The sequence below is a fragment of the Megascapheus bottae genome, chromosome 7 (assembly GCF_031878675.1).
Source record: "Megascapheus bottae isolate mThoBot1 chromosome 7, mThoBot2.hap1, whole genome shotgun sequence".
NCBI classification, from domain to species: domain Eukaryota; kingdom Metazoa; phylum Chordata; class Mammalia; order Rodentia; family Geomyidae; genus Megascapheus; species Megascapheus bottae.
This window is the reverse complement of record NC_143515.1, coordinates 66,301,801-66,319,326: the sequence shown is the minus strand read 5'-3', so window position 1 is coordinate 66,319,326 and position 17,526 is coordinate 66,301,801. Positions and strand designations below refer to the sequence as shown.

The following is a 17,526-nucleotide window of genomic DNA, read 5'->3' as shown; positions in this document are numbered from 1 at the left end:
CCCCTCCATGGCAGATGGGGTATAAGACGATCATGGTGAACTATAACCCGGAGACCGTCAGCACTGACTATGACATGTGTGACCGACTCTACTTTGATGAGATTTCTTTTGAGGTGAGAAAGATAGGGCTGCCAGTACCTGGGTAACCTGCCAGTAATCCAAGATTCTTTGACACTTGGTGGGGATGAGGGAAGCAGTGCACAGGAAGAAGGCTCAGCTCCCTGGCCCCTTTTGTTGCCACTATTTATTCCTTCCCTGCACTGAAGGTGGTGATGGACATCTACGAGCTCGAGAACCCTGAAGGCGTCATCCTGTCCATGGGCGGGCAGCTGCCCAACAACATGGCCATGGCCTTGCACCGGCAGCAGTGCCGGGTGCTGGGCACTTCCCCGGAAGCTATTGACTCCGCGGAGAATCGGTTCAAGTTCTCCCGGCTCCTGGACACCATTGGCATCAGCCAGCCTCAGTGGAGGGAGCTCAGTGACCTGGAGGTAGCCTGGGACCACCAGGGAGGCTGGATGGTGTTGTGAGTAAGTGTGACCAGTCCTGCTAATAAGCTCCCTGCCTCCCTTAGTCTGCCCGCCAGTTCTGCAAGACTGTGGGCTACCCCTGTGTGGTGCGTCCCTCCTATGTGCTCAGTGGTGCTGCTATGAATGTGGCCTACACGGATGGAGACCTGGAGCGCTTCCTGAGTAGCGCAGCAGCTGTCTCCAAGGAACACCCTGTGGTCATCTCCAAGTTCATCCAGGAGGCCAAGGTGAGAGGCCCCCCACACACGCGGAGGACATTCTCCTCCCAGTCCCCACACAATCTCAGCACCATTCGGCTGGGAAAGGTGGATTGTGTTGTGCTATTGTGTAAAAGAAGATTCCTAGGTGAAGGGCGGTGGGAGGAGAAAAGGGCTCTTACCCTGCGTCACGTTGCATGTGTCCCCTCTCCCCCTCCCATAGGAGATTGATGTGGACGCCGTGGCATGTGATGGTGTGGTGGCAGCCATTGCCATCTCTGAGCATGTGGAGAACGCAGGTGTGCATTCGGGAGATGCCACCTTGGTGACTCCACCACAAGACATTACCCCCAAAACTCTGGAGCGGATCAAAGCCATTGTGCATGCTGTCGGCCAGGAGCTCCAGGTCATGGGACCCTTCAACCTACAGCTTATAGCCAAGGTAAAAAAGCAAACACGGAAGCCCTGTGGTCTCCTGTGCTCAGCCACGCAGGCAGCACCCCTGGGAGGAATGGGGTGGAGCCCTCAGTGTTGTCCGGGCTGATCACCCAGGTTGATTACTCATAGAAATGGTTCTGGGCACAGCGGCCAACCCAGGTCCACAGGGCAGCGTGAGCAGGCCCAGGGTGCTGCCCGAGGGCTGACCCGGTACTTCTCTGCCCCAGGATGACCAGCTGAAAGTGATTGAATGCAACGTGCGTGTGTCCCGCTCCTTCCCCTTCGTCTCCAAGACACTAGGTGTTGACCTAGTGGCCTTGGCCACTCGGGTGATCATGGGGGAGAAGGTGGAACCTGTGGGGCTCATGACTGGCTCAGGAGTCGTTGGGGTAAAGGTAAGGAGAACGAGAACCCGTGGGCTTATAGCAGACAAATGGAGAGAAGAAGCCCAGTCGGTAGATCCACCCGCCGGAGCAAGGCATTGCTAATGGTGGTATAGAGGTGGTCTTTATTCTTTAGAAACTTAGAACTAAGAGGCAAGAGAAATCAGTCCCCAAATAGCTTTGTTTTAGTACAGTCCGTGTTAAACCTGTGTGACCAAAGAATTTTTTTTTTTCCCAGTCCTGGGCTTGAGCTCAGGCCCTGAGCACTGTCCTTGGACTTTCTCAAAGCTAGAGCTCTACCACTTGAGCCTCAGCACCACTTCCGGCTTTTTTCTATGTATGTGGTACCGAAGAATCAAACCCAGGTCTTCATGCATGCTAGGCAAGCACTTTAACCACTAGGCCAAACTCCCGGTCCCTACCAAAGAATTTAAAGACAGGAAATGCCGCTTCCGAGAGAGGTGCAGGATAACAGTGACCCAGGTCACCTCACTCTTCTCCTTCCCTCAGGTGCCTCAGTTTTCCTTTTCCCGCTTGGCGGGTGCTGATGTGGTGCTGGGTGTGGAGATGACCAGTACTGGGGAGGTGGCTGGCTTTGGGGAGAGCCGTTGTGAGGCCTACCTCAAAGCCATGCTAAGTACTGGCTTTAAGATCCCCAAGAAGAACATCCTGCTGACCATTGGCAGTTATAAGGTACCAGGCTGGGGGAGGGGCGCTCAGGGAGGTGAGGGGCCGCAAGCCCTTGGCCGCCAGGGCTGGACCTGGGCGTGGAAGGGGGCGACGCGTACCCTCTTCATACTTCTGCTCGATTTCAGAACAAAAGCGAGCTTCTCCCCACTGTGCGGCTGCTGGAGAGCCTGGGCTACAGCCTCTACGCCAGTCTGGGCACAGCCGACTTCTACACTGAGCATGGAGTCAAGGTGCAGCTCCTATGGCCAATTGTCTGCTCTCCTCAGGCCTCCCCCTCCCTTCTGTGATGCTGTGTTAATAATGTGTGCTCTGTGTACACATGCACTAGAATATGCAGGAGCACTCCCAAGTCCCCACTGTCCTGTGCTGTTCACGTTCTGATATTTTCCCCTCCCCAAATCTTGTCTGCATGTGCACACGCGTGAGCTCACTGTGCTTGGTGGCCCTCAGTCATCTGTCTTCCTCCACAACTTTCCTGTGAACACACCTTTCCTGTTACGAAGTATAACCTTGCCAGTCGCAATGGAAGCAGCCCCTGGTCTCCATCTCATTTTGTTCTCAGTCTTGTCATGAACTCCTGGAAGCTCTTCTCTGTTGAGGCTGGCTTTCCTGAGCCCTGCCAGACTCAAGTTGGCCCTGACCTTGGCTCTGTGCTGTAGGTAACAGCTGTGGACTGGCACTTTGAAGAAGGCGTGGATGGCGAGTGCCCACCACAGCGAAGCATCTTGGAGCAACTAGCTGAGAACCACTTTGAGCTAGTGATTAACCTGTCCATGCGTGGGGCCGGGGGCCGGCGTCTCTCTTCTTTTGTCACCAAGGGCTATCGTACCCGGCGCCTGGCTGCTGACTTCTCTGTGCCACTCATCATCGACATCAAGTGTACCAAACTCTTTGTGGAGGTACCAAAAACCTGGGTACTGGTAGGGAGCCATGGCTGTTATGGTGAAAGAGAGAGAGAGGGAGAGAGGGAGAGGGAGGTCATTGTAAAACAGCCATGCTAACATTCGAGCTTTGGCCACAGTGGGACAGATGGGCATGGAGGGGGAAGAGCCTAGCCTCTTCCTGAAACTCCCAGCATCGTCTCCCTGGAAATTAATGCTTACTGTATTCCCCACTTTTAAAGGCTCTGGGCCAGATCGGACCAGCCCCTCCGTTGAAGGTGCATGTAGACTGTATGACTTCCCAGAAGCTTGTGCGACTACCCGGTAAGTGCATTGCGTGGGCCACTGAGAGCCGCTCACATAGCAGTGTGGCTTGTGGCTGACTGCCCTGGATCATACGGGGAAGGCCCCAGAGCCATCATGCTCTGGCATCTTCGTTCCTCAGTCTGTGGTTCCTTGGCTATGGGGCTTCCATTACTCCTGTGTTCTTCCTGTTTCTGAATCTCCTCAATTCTTGCTGTCCCCATGTTTTTCCAGGACTGATTGACGTTCATGTGCACCTTCGGGAACCAGGTGGAACACACAAGGAGGACTTTGCCTCAGGCACTGCTGCTGCTCTGGCTGGCGGGGTCACCATGGTTTGTGCCATGCCTAATACCCGGCCCCCCATCATCGATGCCCCTTCTCTGGCCCTTGCCCAGAAGGTGAGTCTTTGCGCCCCTGCTTCCCACAGTCCTTTTCCTTCTGCCCTTGCTTTGGGCCCAGGCCTTTGGTGTGAGGCCAGCACCAGCGTATGAATGGATATGAATTGCCAATAAACCTTACTTCATGTGTATTCTCCCCAGCTGGCAGAGGCTGGTGCACGCTGTGACTATGCCCTCTTCCTCGGGGCCTCATCTGAAAATGCAGGCACCCTGAATGCTGTGGCCGGATCTGCAGCAGGGCTGAAACTCTACCTCAACGAGACCTTCTCAGAGCTACAACTGGATAGTGTGGCCCAGTGGATGGAGGTAGGGAGTATACCTGAGGAAGAAGGTTACCAGATGGCTGTCTCCTGGCATGAGGGGTCTGCAACACCAAGGATTCTGGGGACTCTAGGAATCAAAGGCTCTGCACACTCTCATCAGTTCTCTCTGCCCTAGCACTTTGAGACATGGCCACCCCACCTCCCCATCGTGGTCCATGCCGAGAAACAGACTGTTGCTGCCATCCTCATGGTGGCTCAGCTGACCCAGCGCTCGGTACACATATGTCACGTGGCTCGGAAAGAGGAGGTGAGAACACACCAGACTCTGTCACTCCCCCAGTAATGACAAAGGTCATGAGAGTCTCTTGGGGCAAGAGAGGGTGAGAGAAGGGGTTCAGGCCAGCACCCTTCGCACATTTGGCCCCTAATGCCCCATGAAGGGGTGCTGGCCATGGGGACAGGGCATATAGAGCAGCCTCCTGGATCTCCCTGCCCTCCCCAGATCCTGCTCATTAAAGCTGCAAAGGCACAAGGGCTGCCTGTGACCTGTGAGGTGGCCCCTCACCACCTGTTCCTGAGCCAGGAGGACCTGGAGCGCCTCGGGCCTGGGAAGGGGGACGTCCGACCTAAGCTTGGCTCTCGCCAGGATGTGGAAGCCTTGTGGGAGAACATGGATGTCATTGACTGCTTTGCCACAGACCATGGTGAGAGGGCTCTGCCCCACCAGGCTCGAGCTAGGGGGAAGTCCCAGAATGAAAATGGGGCAGCTGGGCCGAGGCTCTGGACTCCAGAAGGATAGAATCTGGAACTGTGTAGAAGCTCAGCCTTTATTCAGCACTTCCTCTCAGATAGGTGACTGCAAGTGAGCTGGGGTGTGCAGAGAAGGCAGCTGCCCCGCTTGCTGGTGTCCAGCTCCCAGAGAAAATGAGATTGGGCTTGCTAGTGAGAATGAAGAGGTTCCTGATGGGAGTTCTGGAGTATATGACCCCTTCGTTCCGGCACCTAGGGGTGGAAGTGACTAGTCGCACCCCCAGAGTAATGGCTGTCTTTCTCCCAGCTCCCCACACCTTGGAAGAAAAATGTGGGGCCCAGCCTCCTCCCGGCTTCCCAGGGCTGGAGACCATGCTGCCACTGTTGCTGACGGCCGTGAGTGAGGGCCGCCTCAGCCTGGATGACCTGCTGCAGCGACTGCACCACGCTCCTCGGAGGATTTTCCACCTGCCTTCCCAGGAGGACACCTATGTGGAGGTGTGGGCACAGAGGCCAGGAGTTGGGAGCAGTGGGGCTGTTTGTATGTGACCTGTCCTTCACACCCCTCACAATCCTTTGGCCAGGTGGATCTGGAGCATGAGTGGACAATCCCCAGCCACATGCCCTTCTCCAAGGCCCACTGGACACCATTCGAGGGGCAGAAGGTGAAGGGCACAGTCCGCCGCGTGGTCTTACGAGGGGAGGTCGCCTATATCGATGGGCAGGTACGTGTGCCGCCGCCCCCCCCCAGTCCCTAGTCTCAGCGGTGACTTTGCATTTTCCTTTTTTTTTTTCCCCAATGACAACCACAGTCTCATCCCCCCATCCTGTACACCAGGAAACATGGTTTTGTCTTGCTCTAGGAGCCCAGTTAGAGTGCTGTCTTTCCTCTCTTGGCCCTGACTCCACCTTCTCTCTGCAGGTGCTGGTACCCCCAGGCTATGGACAAGATGTACGGAAATGGCCTCAGGGTGCTGTTCCCCAGCCCCCACCCTCCGTCCCTGCCACCAGCGAGATAACCACGGTAACTACATGGCTGGGCCCACACACCTCTGAGCTAGGCCTGGTGAGGCGGGCCTGGGCAGTATGCCCTAAGGCACAACTTACAGCTCCATCGTTTCTATTGGTGGTTCAAGGGGTGGAAAGCTGTGCACCGACTGCAGAACAGAGTTAACTCTTAGTTGAAGAGGCAGCCTCAACTCAGTGTTCATCCTGCCCAGGTTTTGTCAGGGGCCTGTTAGTTAGAAGGTCAGCACACACAGAGGCCTGTGTGTCTCCGCCTGCTGCCAGCATGTTGAGAGGACAGAGCGGAGAGGAGGTGACGGGGAGGGTCTCCATGTTACAAGGACCACGACTCTTCCTGAGGAAATGAATGTGTGGTAGAGTATTGGGTAAGTCACTTTTCAAAATGTTGTCGCCTCTGCAGACACCTGAGAGGTCACGCCGGGGCATTCCAGGTCTTTCTGATAGCCGTTTCCACCTGCCACCCAGAATCCACCGCGCATCTGACCCTGGGCTGCCAGGTAGGATGGCTTTGTGTGGCTCAGGAAGTCAGGTCCCTCAGCTGGGTTGGAAGGGTTGCTCTCCCAGCACTCCAGCCCACTTACCTTGTCCTCCTGTCCATCCCTTTGTCCTCTCTTAATCCACTGTACCGTACTTTTTGCCCCAGTGAGTCACATGGGAAGTACACCGCCCACAGTGTCTTCTCACAGGCATTCCTTTTGTCGTGGGCAGCTATGTTCCTCCGCCCAGGAGTTGGGATCTCATGGGGCAGCCGAGCGAGGGGTAAATCCCGGTTGCTGGTTTGCGTGAGCCTGGCTGTTCCTCTGCCTCGGATCCCTGTGATAGTTGGGAAGCCACCGGGAGGGCATGCTGCTGCTACCGTCCAGCCTGTGGGGGGTCCTGTGTCCCTCCCCAGCGCCGCTGCTCTCCTCCCACCCTCCCCCTAACCTGCTGTAGCGACTGGTGTGACATAGTTAACAAGCACTGTGACGCAGAAGGGTTCTTTACCCCCTCAGCAAACGTCTGACTTGCTGCCCACCCTATTTACAGCTGAAGAGCCAAAGGAGAAGGCCTCTCGGAAGGCAGCGGAGATAGGTGAGCTCGTCCTGACCCACGCTCACCAAGGGGTCTTCTGCAGTGTGGCTTGGGTGGGGGAGTCTCTGACCCGTCATTTCTACCCATGCTCACTTCAGAGTTAATGGGAACCCCTGACAGCACCTGCCACCCCCCACCACCAGTACCCAGACAAGCATCACCACAGAACCTGGCGGCCTCTGGCCTACTGCACCCCCAGACCTCACCTCTGTTGCACTCATTAGTGGGCCAACACATCCTGTCTGTGAAACAGTTTACTAAGGATCAGGTAAGGTATCTGGGGGGAAAGAAGGGGATTTTCTTCCCCCAGAGTGCTGAGGATTCTGAGCACTGGGACCAGAACTTCCGTGCCTTCCCTGCTGACTTGGGGTCTTTCTTAGATGTCTCATCTGTTCAACGTGGCACACACCCTGCGGATGATGGTGCAGAAAGAGCGGAGCCTAGACATCCTCAAGGTCAGGGCTGGGGCCCCGCTGGCGGCAGGGCTGTGCAGTGGTCAGAGTGCCATTGGGTCCCACGGGTGTGTCCAGATGCGATACTATCTATAACTCAGCCCTCTTCTCTGAAAGGCCCTGCCCTCTAGATCTGGCGCCTGGGCACTAGATTCAGCCTACTCCCAGCATCATGTAGTTTGAGCAAGGGTAGACAGTGCTAGGGGGTTTTCTCCTCTGCTTTTAGAGGCAAAGCCTTCAGTTCAAGGTCACACTGCTGGTAGAAATGAAATGTTAAATAGCCAGGTCCAGTGGTTCGTGCCTGTAATCCTAGCTACTCAGGAGACTGGGATCTAAGGATCCATGAGACTCTTTAATGTTAAGGCTCTGACAGGTCATGGCAAGTTCGAATGGAGAAGAGCCCTCTTAGCAGCCCTTGTTGTAAGTGGGGAAATGAAGATATCCTGTATGCTCCCCAGAGCAAACAAGCTCAACATTCCACCTTTCCTTTCCCCAGGGCAAGGTCATGGCCTCCATGTTCTACGAAGTGAGCACTCGGACCAGCAGCTCCTTTGCAGCAGCCATGGCCCGGCTCGGGGGTGCCGTGCTTAGCTTCTCTGAAGCCACATCCTCCGTCCAGAAGGGCGAATCCCTGACCGACTCAGTGCAGACCATGAGCTGTTATGCTGATGTCGTCGTGCTCCGGCACCCCCAGCCTGGAGCCGTGGAGGTGAGGACAGCCTGTGGATCGACATGGGATTGATGAGCCTGGATGCAGGCACACAGGGTCTCTTCTGCCTGTGCTGTGACCTTAAGTCTTAGTTGGTAATCCTAGCTACTTAGGACACTGAGATCTAAGGATCGTGGTTGTAAGTCAGCCTGGATGGAAAAATCCCCAAGACTCAAGTGGAGTGTGGCTCATGGTAGAGCACATTCCCTGAGTGAAGAAGCAGAATGGAATGCTGAGGTTAAGCCCTAGTACTGACACACACACACATACACCATCTTCACTTGGGCCAGATGGATGAGGGGACCCAGGAGTCGAGGGAGGGGGCTGCAGGGGTCACATCTTCCATCTGTCCTCCTGCTGTCACAGTTGGCAGCCAAGCACTGCCGGAGGCCAGTGATCAACGCCGGGGATGGCGTTGGTGAGCACCCCACGCAGGCCCTGCTGGACATCTTCACCATCCGGGAAGAGCTGGGCACCGTGAATGGCATGACGGTGAGCGGCCTGCTGGGGAGGGGCAAGAGGGCTGCCTTTCCTGCCTGGAGCCCTAGACTTCGGGGTGGTAGGAGAGGTACTGTCAGAGTCCCTCTCGTGACCGGGTTCTTGCTGCAGATCACTATGGTGGGGGACCTGAAGCATGGACGCACTGTGCACTCCCTGGCCTGCCTGCTCACTCAGTACCGTGTCAGCCTGCGCTATGTGGCGCCTCCCAGCCTACGCATGCCGCCGAGTGTGTGGGCTTTTGTGGCCTCCCGTGGCACCAAGCAGGTGAGACATAGAGGCCCTGGTCTGGCAGGGGCGTGGCTCGGGCGGAGGCCACCCTGACCACGCCTGGCTGTCCTGCAGGAGGAGTTTGAGAGCATCGAGGAGGCGCTGCCCGACACCGACGTGCTCTACATGACTCGAATTCAGAAGGAACGGTTCGGTTCTGCCCAGGAATACGAGGCTGTGAGTGCCTGGCTGGGGGAAGAGAACCATTTTGCCACTGTAGGGCAGCCACAGAAGAGGGCGGGAAGGGGACACACACAGGGGCCAAGCTGTCACGCCCCAGGCTCCTCAGCTTCCATAATTGCAATCTGTGGGCATAAAGGGGAGATGAGAGCACGTCCTCAGCCACCCCTCCTCTGGAGCACTGATGGGGACCCCATCTGCCTTGCAGTGTTTCGGTCAGTTCATCCTCACACCCCACATCATGACCCGGGCCAAGAAAAAGATGGTGGTGATGCACCCAATGCCCCGAGTCAACGAGATAAGGTAACGCCCTCCCCTGGAGGACCGCCCTGCTGCCGGTGGGAGGGGCCCCGCCCCAGGACAGGCTGCTCTCCTCTCACTCTCCAAAATGGCTTTCTGGAGGCAGAGCCCTAGCTCAGGGTCACACTGGTGGTGGAAACGTGAAGGTCTGGTGAGGGGTGGAGGAGGCAAACTGCAGGCTAACGTGTCTGCTTCTCCTGCAGCGTGGAGGTGGACTCCGACCCTCGAGCAGCCTACTTCCGCCAGGCTGAGAACGGCATGTACATCCGCATGGCTCTGTTAGCCACCGTGCTAGGCCGTTTCTAGGCCTGGCTTCCTCAGCCTCTTCAGGCCCAGCTGTTGGGCAAAGAATCCCAGTGCCCCCCACGGGGGCAGCTCACTTAGCAGACACTCCGTGCGTCCACAAAGCTCCCGGGACATAGGCACACACAAGGACCACGCTCCAGGCTCTGAACTGGAGCACTCTGGCATGGGGGAACAGCCTCCCCCTTCTTAGTTCTTGCACCTCAGATCTGTACAGTTACTTGTTTTTTTTACTGACTAATAAATAGCCAAACAGCCTCAGTTCCTGATTCCTCATAAGTCCTTCGGGCATAGCAGAAGCAGACCAGGGAGCCCCACAGGCCTGGCTCTTGCTTTGCCTCCCCCGGGGGTTGGCACACCCTCTTCTGTTGCGCTCCGAGTCAACCAGAACTCTCCTGGGAACTGCTGGTTACTCGGGTCACCCTTGGTTAAGTTGTACTCCGAGTCCTGACTCGCAGGACTGCCTTCTTCCCACGGACGAGCAAAACAGCCTGGGGAAAGGAAGGCTGAGGGCTCTGGCTGAGGTTCCTCCAGGCCTTGCCTTTCCGTGCTTTCATCCCTGCAGTTGCAGGTTGCTCCTCCTACTGTTCCTGGACAGAGACCCCAAGGTAGATGCTGGGGTAAAGCTCCTGCATCTTGAGGGAGCTCTCTTCCAATCCACGGGCTTCAGAACCGTCACAGTCAGCTCTCTTTTACTGTTAGTATCCAAAGCTTGAACTCCGAGGCCTCAAACTCACTTGGCTTGCTCAGCTGCCACTCTACCACTTCCGCTGTGCCTCCAACCTGCTTTATGCTGAGTATTTTGGAACTGACGTCTCTTATTGGCCTCAAGATGAAATCCTCCAGCCAGCCTCCTAAGTAGCAAGGATTGTAGGCACAAGCCAATAGCACCAGCAAAGATCCTCCATTCAGTACAAACGCCACCTGCAGTATAGGAGTATAGGAAAATAAGTTAATTCTTACCCTTGATTTTTGAAGTAGTCTCACTATATAGTCAAGATTCACAATCCACCTTCACAAATCTGGAATTGTAGGTGTGCACAATTGCACTGGGCTTTCCCTCTAGTTTTAGCCTTGAGTTACAAAGCATCTAGAAATTTCTGTAGATTAATGTGCCATAAATTAATAGCAATGATCCAAACTTCCCATCACCATTCAGGAAAAAGCTAGTTTAGGGGAGAGAGCATATTACAGAGATGGGAAGAAAAGAACTGAGGCCGGGCTCGGTGGCTCATGCCTGTAATCCTAACTATTCAGGAGGCTGAGATCTGAGGATCAAGGTTCAAAGCCAGCCTGGTCACTAAAGAACCTGAGATTCTTATCTCCAATTAACCTCTAGAAAACGGGGTGTGGGGTTTGGCTCAAGGGTAGGATGGTAGCCTTGAGCTGAAGAGCTCAGAGACAACACCCAGGCCCAGGGGTAGGGTGCCAGCTTTGAACTGAAGAGCTCAGGGACAGCGCCCAGGCAGAGTTCAAGCCCCACGATATGCACGCGCGCGCACACACACACACACACATACACAAAATGAGTGGGGCACAGTGGCTCATGCCTATAATCCTAGCTACTCAGGAGACTGAGTTCTGAGGATCACTATTCAAAGCCAGGCATTGAAGAACATGAGACTCTTATCTCCAATTAACCACTAGAAAATGTGGGGCTGAAGCTCAAGGGGTAATGGTAGCCTTGAGCTGAAGAGCTCAGAGACCGTACCCAGGCCCAGAGTTTAAGCCTCATGACCCACCAAAAAAAAACAAAACCCGGTATAGGTAAAGATTTGTGTATTTTTTTTTGGGGGGGGGGGGCTTGACCTCAGTCTGAGTGCTGTCCCTGAGCTTTTGCTCAAGGTAAGTGCTCCACCACTTTAACCACAGCACCATTTCTGGCTTTTTTGAGTAGTTTGTTGGAGATAAGTTTAATGGAGTTTCCTGTCCAAGTTTTTTTGAACGCTGTCTTCAGATCTCAGCCTCCAGAGTAGCTAGGATTACAGGCATGACCCACCAACACCCACTGGTATAGTCTCATTTAATCTCAAGTAACCTCCAGCCAATTTTAGACGTGCAGAGAGGTTCAGAGACTTAAACCATTAGCTACAGCCTGCTTGACCTCAAACCCACCTTTCTATTTAAAAAGAAAATGTTAAGCTGGGCACTGGTGGTTCACAGCTATAATCCTAGCTACTCAGGAGGCTGAGATCTGAGGATTGCAGTTCAAAGCCAGCCCAGGCAGAAAGAAAAGTATGAGACTTCTCTCCAATTAACCACCTTAAAACCAGAACTGGAATGCAAAAGGTCAGGGACAGCACCTAAGCCCTGAGTTCGAGCCCCATGACTGACACACGCACACAAAAACAAACTTCTGGCTGGGAGCGTGGTCTAGTAGTAGAGTGTTTGCCTAGCATGCAGGAAGCCCTAGCTTCAATTCCTCAGTACTACACTCAGAAAAAGCTGGAAGTGGTGCTGTGGCTCAAGTGGTAGAGCACTAGCCTTGAGAAAGCTCAAGGGACAGTGCTCAGTCCCTGAGTTCAAGTCCCAGGACTGGCAAAAAAAAAAAAAAAAAAAAACCTGAGACTTCTATCTCCAATTAACTAACAAAAAGCCAGAAATGGAGCTGTGGCTCAAGTGAGAGTGATATAGCCTTGAGCCAAAAAGCTCAAGAATACCACCCAGGCCCTGAGTTTAAGTCCTAGGACCGGTGTGTGGTGGTAGGGGAGGAAGGAAAGATTATTTCTGCTCTTATGGACAACCAAAATGATTGGGAAAGAAGCCACAGGAATCTAAGCAGCTGGAAAAGACTGGAGTATCCCATGTGGTTTTCAGAGGTGGGCTAAGATGCCGGCATGAGGATGTAGAATCTCATGTACTATGCCTCCCCCCCCCCCCCCGCCCCATAAAGCTTTCTGAGTAATGAGTGATAGAGAAAACCATACGGGTTTGGATATTATAAATTCTCTTTCTGAACACGAGTCTCCCAGCTAAAGTAATGCACAAGTAAAACTATTTTCCCAAGTACTCTTTGTTGTTGTTGAATTCAGGTCTCAAGTTTATTTGGCTGGTGCTCTTTCACCTGAATCATACCTCTATCCAGGCTTTTTGTTGGTTTATCTTGGAAGGATGTTCCTCACAGGCTTTGCTGCCTGAGCTTTGTGCTTCAGTCCTCTGGATCTCACCCTTCCGAGTAGCTAGGCCTGTAGGTGTGAGCCACCAGCTCCTGGCTCCATACCATTGAGATTGTGGGGGACCTGACACACGGAACCCAGCAGAACTTGGAGCGGAGTCTCGAGGCACTGGGTGGGAGCGGTGTCTGCTGCCAGCAGCAGGCTCATTCTGTCAGTTGCTAAGTAGTGGGAGGTGTTCTGCTCTGCTCCTTTCTTTGACTTTCCTAATTGTAACAGCTCTACATTGAGTACACGTTGCCCACAACTCAAAGTTAGGTCTTATCACATTGGGAAATGAGATGAAAGAAGCCATTAGTAAAGAGGAGAAATGCCTCTTTAATAAAACTCTGGTTGGAGCCTTTTTCATACCCATTGAGAAGCAAATACTGTCCAAGTGATTGTCATTCGCTATAGGAATGGGTTTCCTGGCCTCGGGTGGCATAAACCAAGATTGGTTTGTTTTGTTTCTATTTCAAAACCAGCTGACTCCAGCGAGGTGTCAGGCACTGCGATGAGTATTGCAAACATCCCATTTGATACTGCGCGAACCTTTTAACCATCCCCACCTCATAGTCCTGAAAGAATCTAACTTCGTCTAATCACTGCAAGGTCATTTCCCGCAGCTGCTTTCTACCCTTGTGAAGGAGAAACTCCCCTCAAATGTCAGCCAGCCTTCATCCTATTCCCCAACTGCAACAGGCTATGGGCAAGTTGGTGTGCCTGCAGGCTGAAAGTGGAAGGGGAGAATCAAGAATTCCCAGGGTAAACAGGAGCTGGGGCAAGCAGAGGGTGAGGCCAAGATGGAAGGAGCCCTCAGAGAAGGAATGGGGTGGAGAAAGGAGCCATTGCACTAGGCGGGAGGCCAGGGAGGAAGCTGTGAATGGGATGCGTGGGTGGGGAGCGTCTGGGTTAAGAGAACAGTGGATGTCATAAAGTACATCCAGGAAAGAACATGATGGGTGGGGCCTTGAAAAGCAGGACATCGTCTTGGTCCATTTTTCCTTACTGTAACAAAATACTGGGTGCTGGGTGACTTTAGAAAGGTTTTTTTCAAGCTCCAGTCTGTTGAAAGCTTCTTGCCAGCAGAGTCCCACAATAGCAGATGGCAGCGTATGGCAAAAATACATGAAGCGTACTTGCATAGTTTCAACTATAGAAGCTCTAGGACCCAGTCATGAAGGCCTCCCTCTCTTCATACCTCATTAAGTTTCAACAAGTAAACACTAGGGAGACACATTCTCAAAGTCAGGGCCACAACTGATGAAGACAGTCCAGAGTGAATGTTTATGTGGAAGCCAGGAGATGGATTACTTGGGTGAGGCACTGACTGCCGGCCAGCTACCTGCACATGTTATGTAGTGCATTAAAGCTGGAAATAAAGGAAGAAATAGATGGGTTTTATGTGTGATAATATTTGTGCTAGGAAAGCAGGAATCTATTCACCAGTGTATCCCTATACCTAGAATGGTGCATCAACATAAAGGTCATGAAAAGTTTTCATATAGATATAGATATATGTATACACATATACACACATGCATGTATATATATTTTTTAATTTGGGGAGGGAAGAGGTTAGTCGAGGCTTGAACTCTGAGCCTGGGTGCTGTCCCTAAACTCTTTGACTCAAGGCTAGTGCTCTACCACTTTGAGTCACAGTGCCACTTCTAGTTTTCTGATGATTAATTGGAGATAAGAGTCTCATTGACTTTCCTGGCTAGGCTGGCTTTGAACCTCAGTCCTCAGATCTCAGCCTCTTAAGTAGCTAAGGATATGGGTGTGAGCCGCTGGCACCCAGCTGTTTTCATATATTTGTATGTGTATCAGTTCACAAGAGAATGGGAACAAGGAGAAATAAACAAGGGTCTAAAGTCTGAATCACAGAAAGGATTGACAACACAAGAAGGTCCTCAGGAGAGGCCCTGCATCTCAGTGTGAGGGGTGAGGGAGAAGGCAGAATCATATCCTATAGTGGAAGCAGACACCATGGCATCATCACAGCAGCACTTGGTGGTGGGCATGCGCAGTAGGTCTGGAGTTACTGACGGCCTGGTTTAGAAGCTGAGGTAATATACCAAGAGACAAAGACAAAAGAGGTACTGGGACTGAATCCTGAAATTGCCTGGCAAAAGCTGTGATAAATCCACAGAATATTAGTAAAGTCACCAAGCAGGGCTCAAGGGGAAGCGAGGCCTTGCAAATCCATGGTGAGTCTGGGGGAGGCAGAGTCCACAGAAGCACCAAATGCATGTGTGTGGCAGAGGGCAGAGGGGAAAGGAGGACAGCATGTAAGAAACTGGCTTCCTGGCCCCTTGGTGAGAGCTGAGGGCAAATAGGACATGATGGTTTTCTCCTGATCTGACACCTGGGGATGGGCCTTTGATTCCATGTCCATCTGTCACCATCCTTTCACCCCTTCATTTCTTTACTCACAGCCCTCCATAAGTATTTGCTTAGGGGGCTCAGAGCTAGGAGGAGAAGCTGGCCTTCAGCTGAGCAAGTAAGTGCAAGACCCTGACTTCAAGCCCCAATATCAGTATCAAAACAAAATAGTCGGGGGGTGTGGGGGGGGAGGGAAACGGGTACCAAGACATGTGAAAGGGTATCAATGTATGTGAATTAATGCACCTTCTATCTGGCAAATATCATGTAACCCTTTTACTAATTACAATAAAAAAAAAAACAATTAAAAGCCAGCTTGGGCAGGAAAGTCTGTAAGACTCTTATCTCCAATTAATGATCAAAATGCCAGAAGTGGAGCTGTGGCTCAAGTAGTAGCCCGAGTGAAAAAGTTAAAGGCCCTGAGTGGATGCTCCAGTACTGGCACAAAACTAAACAAACAAACAAAAAATCAAATCTCAATAAATCAAAACTGCCAAAGCTTAAAAAAAAAATAGTCTCTCAAGGGGTTGGAGGTATGGCTCAATTGGTAGCGTGCCAGCCAATGAGCAAGAGTGTCAGATACGAGTTCCACTCTGCGTCTCAAACATCACCACCACTAACGAAAACCTGCTAGTACCTCAGTGACTCCAGATCTGAGATTCTCTCCTGATTCCAGTTGCCTCTGCTGCCCAGAGCGCTGGCCTCCGAGGGGCGCTGTTCTCCCGACAGCCTGGCTTGGGGCAGCCACAGTGCCCCCTATAAACTTGTCTTACTGAAGCCCCAGAAGGGGCGGGGAGGTGGTGTGGATGGCCTTATTAACCCACTCAAGGCTTCCTCCAGAGCCCACCGGCCCCGAGGCTGGAGCCCCTGCCTCTCAGATCCACTGCAGCAGCGCCCGGTTCCTGCTGCTGAGCAGCCCAGCGAGGACAGCGTCTCTGCTACATGCCCCGGTCCAGTCCCCGGTCCAGTCTCCGCTGCACAGGTTCTGCACACTCCCAATCTGCCTGCTCCATCTGGTTCCCTGATCTCCAGTCTGTCTCTCTTTTGAAGACTTCCCCAGCTCTTTCCTCCTCTACCTCAATCATGTTCCTGCTACCTTCCCATGACCCTCCCTGGATCCCAGGTTCCCCAGCCACTCATCTGTATAAGGATCTGCCAGGGCTCTGATCGATGGACCCTCTCCAGCTTTTCTCCCTCCAGCCTCTCTTCACTGTGCATTTTATCTCTCAGGAAGTGCACACCAGGGAAGGGACTTCCAGATAAGCAAATGGATGGGATTGTTGGGGATAATGGGAGGAGCGTGGGCAGCTTTGGGGAGATAAGGATATCCTGGGCTCCTGTGGGAGGGTGAGGACATAGCAGTGAATGAAGGAGAATGCTCCTGGTCCTCCCATCCTTCCTCCACCCTAACAGAGCATGTCTAAAAGGGTGCAAGGCAGAGTGGCAAGGAAATAGGACCAAGGACAATCTGTCAGTTGAAATTTCAACTCTGGCATGACAATGGTAGTAAAGCCCCAGTTTCTCCATCTGTAAGGTGAAAATATTGCTGTGTGCCTCCCAGCACCTTGGACAAAAGTGTAAGCTCCATAAACATTGATTTTTTTGATTTTCTGTCCCTGCTGAGACAGGGTGCTAAGCCATCTCGTTCCCCTGAAAGCTCTCTCTGAATTCTGGGACTTGACCCGAAAGCTAATATTGGGTTTTTCTTTTGCTGTTGTTGTTGATTTATGCCAGTCCTAGGACTTGAACTCAGGGCCAGGGCATTGTCCCTGAGCTTTTTCAGTCAAGACTAGAGGCTTTACCGTTTGAATCATATTCCACTTCTGCCTCATGGTGGTTAATTGGAGGTAAGAGTCTTAATGGACATTTCTGCCCCAGTTTGTTTCAAACTTGGAACCTCAGATTTCAGTCTCTCGAATAGTAAGCCACCAACACCTAAAGCTAATATTTGTATACATGCCTTCCATGTACAAGGCACATTGGCGTGAACAGTATCATGTAATTCCTGCCTTACCACAGGGAGCCTGAAATCATCAAAGGCTGCATCAGAAGAGAAGAGTCCCAGCAACCTGGGACTGGAGGACCAGAGCAGCAGGGGGCTGGGGCACTGAGAAAGGTTGCAGAAATTTACCTTGGCGAGTGCTTTCAATGGGTATGGGATGGAGACAGCTTTTGCCTCATCCCCACCTGAGTGACCTCTATGTGTCCTTAGCACCTCTATGTGAGCCTTAGCACCTTCTTCACCTTATTGAGTGTGGGACAGTAGATGCATGGGTATCTGCTCTTAGCATTCAGTTCCCTTCCCTGCATTAGGCTTTAAGGACAGCAGCAGCTTAAAGCTGCT

The 17,526-nt window shown here is 52.7% G+C and overlaps 1 protein-coding gene across 3 annotated transcripts in view; it reads left to right on the top strand.

Moving 5' to 3' along the window:
* Cad (carbamoyl-phosphate synthetase 2, aspartate transcarbamylase, and dihydroorotase) overlaps positions 1-9,906 on the top strand; it is a 28,179-nt gene extending 18,273 nt beyond the window's left edge. For 2 of the 3 annotated variants that reach the window (XM_090337287.1, XM_090337288.1), the window contains exons 19-44: positions 15-113; positions 267-491; positions 575-757; positions 951-1,169; positions 1,393-1,560; positions 2,059-2,241; positions 2,364-2,468; positions 2,898-3,137; positions 3,362-3,443; positions 3,657-3,823; positions 3,965-4,129; positions 4,262-4,393; positions 4,589-4,790; positions 5,144-5,334; positions 5,421-5,561; positions 5,759-5,860; positions 6,263-6,359; positions 6,889-6,933; positions 7,032-7,201; positions 7,314-7,388; positions 7,882-8,094; positions 8,461-8,586; positions 8,704-8,859; positions 8,938-9,039; positions 9,251-9,345; positions 9,546-9,906. In XM_090337287.1, coding sequence (XP_090193413.1) covers positions 15-113; positions 267-491; positions 575-757; positions 951-1,169; positions 1,393-1,560; positions 2,059-2,241; positions 2,364-2,468; positions 2,898-3,137; positions 3,362-3,443; positions 3,657-3,823; positions 3,965-4,129; positions 4,262-4,393; positions 4,589-4,790; positions 5,144-5,334; positions 5,421-5,561; positions 5,759-5,860; positions 6,263-6,359; positions 6,889-6,933; positions 7,032-7,201; positions 7,314-7,388; positions 7,882-8,094; positions 8,461-8,586; positions 8,704-8,859; positions 8,938-9,039; positions 9,251-9,345; positions 9,546-9,648 — 3,786 coding nt within the window. In that variant the 3' untranslated portion in view covers positions 9,649-9,906. Of the gene's footprint in view, positions 1-14; positions 114-266; positions 492-574; positions 758-950; positions 1,170-1,392; positions 1,561-2,058; positions 2,242-2,363; positions 2,469-2,897; positions 3,138-3,361; positions 3,444-3,656; positions 3,824-3,964; positions 4,130-4,261; positions 4,394-4,588; positions 4,791-5,143; positions 5,335-5,420; positions 5,562-5,758; positions 5,861-6,262; positions 6,360-6,570; positions 6,622-6,888; positions 6,934-7,031; positions 7,202-7,313; positions 7,389-7,881; positions 8,095-8,460; positions 8,587-8,703; positions 8,860-8,937; positions 9,040-9,250; positions 9,346-9,545 lie in introns of all 3 variants that reach the window. The other variant, XM_090337286.1, reaches the window with a different exon arrangement.
* Positions 9,907-17,526: the final 7,620 nt, after the last annotated feature.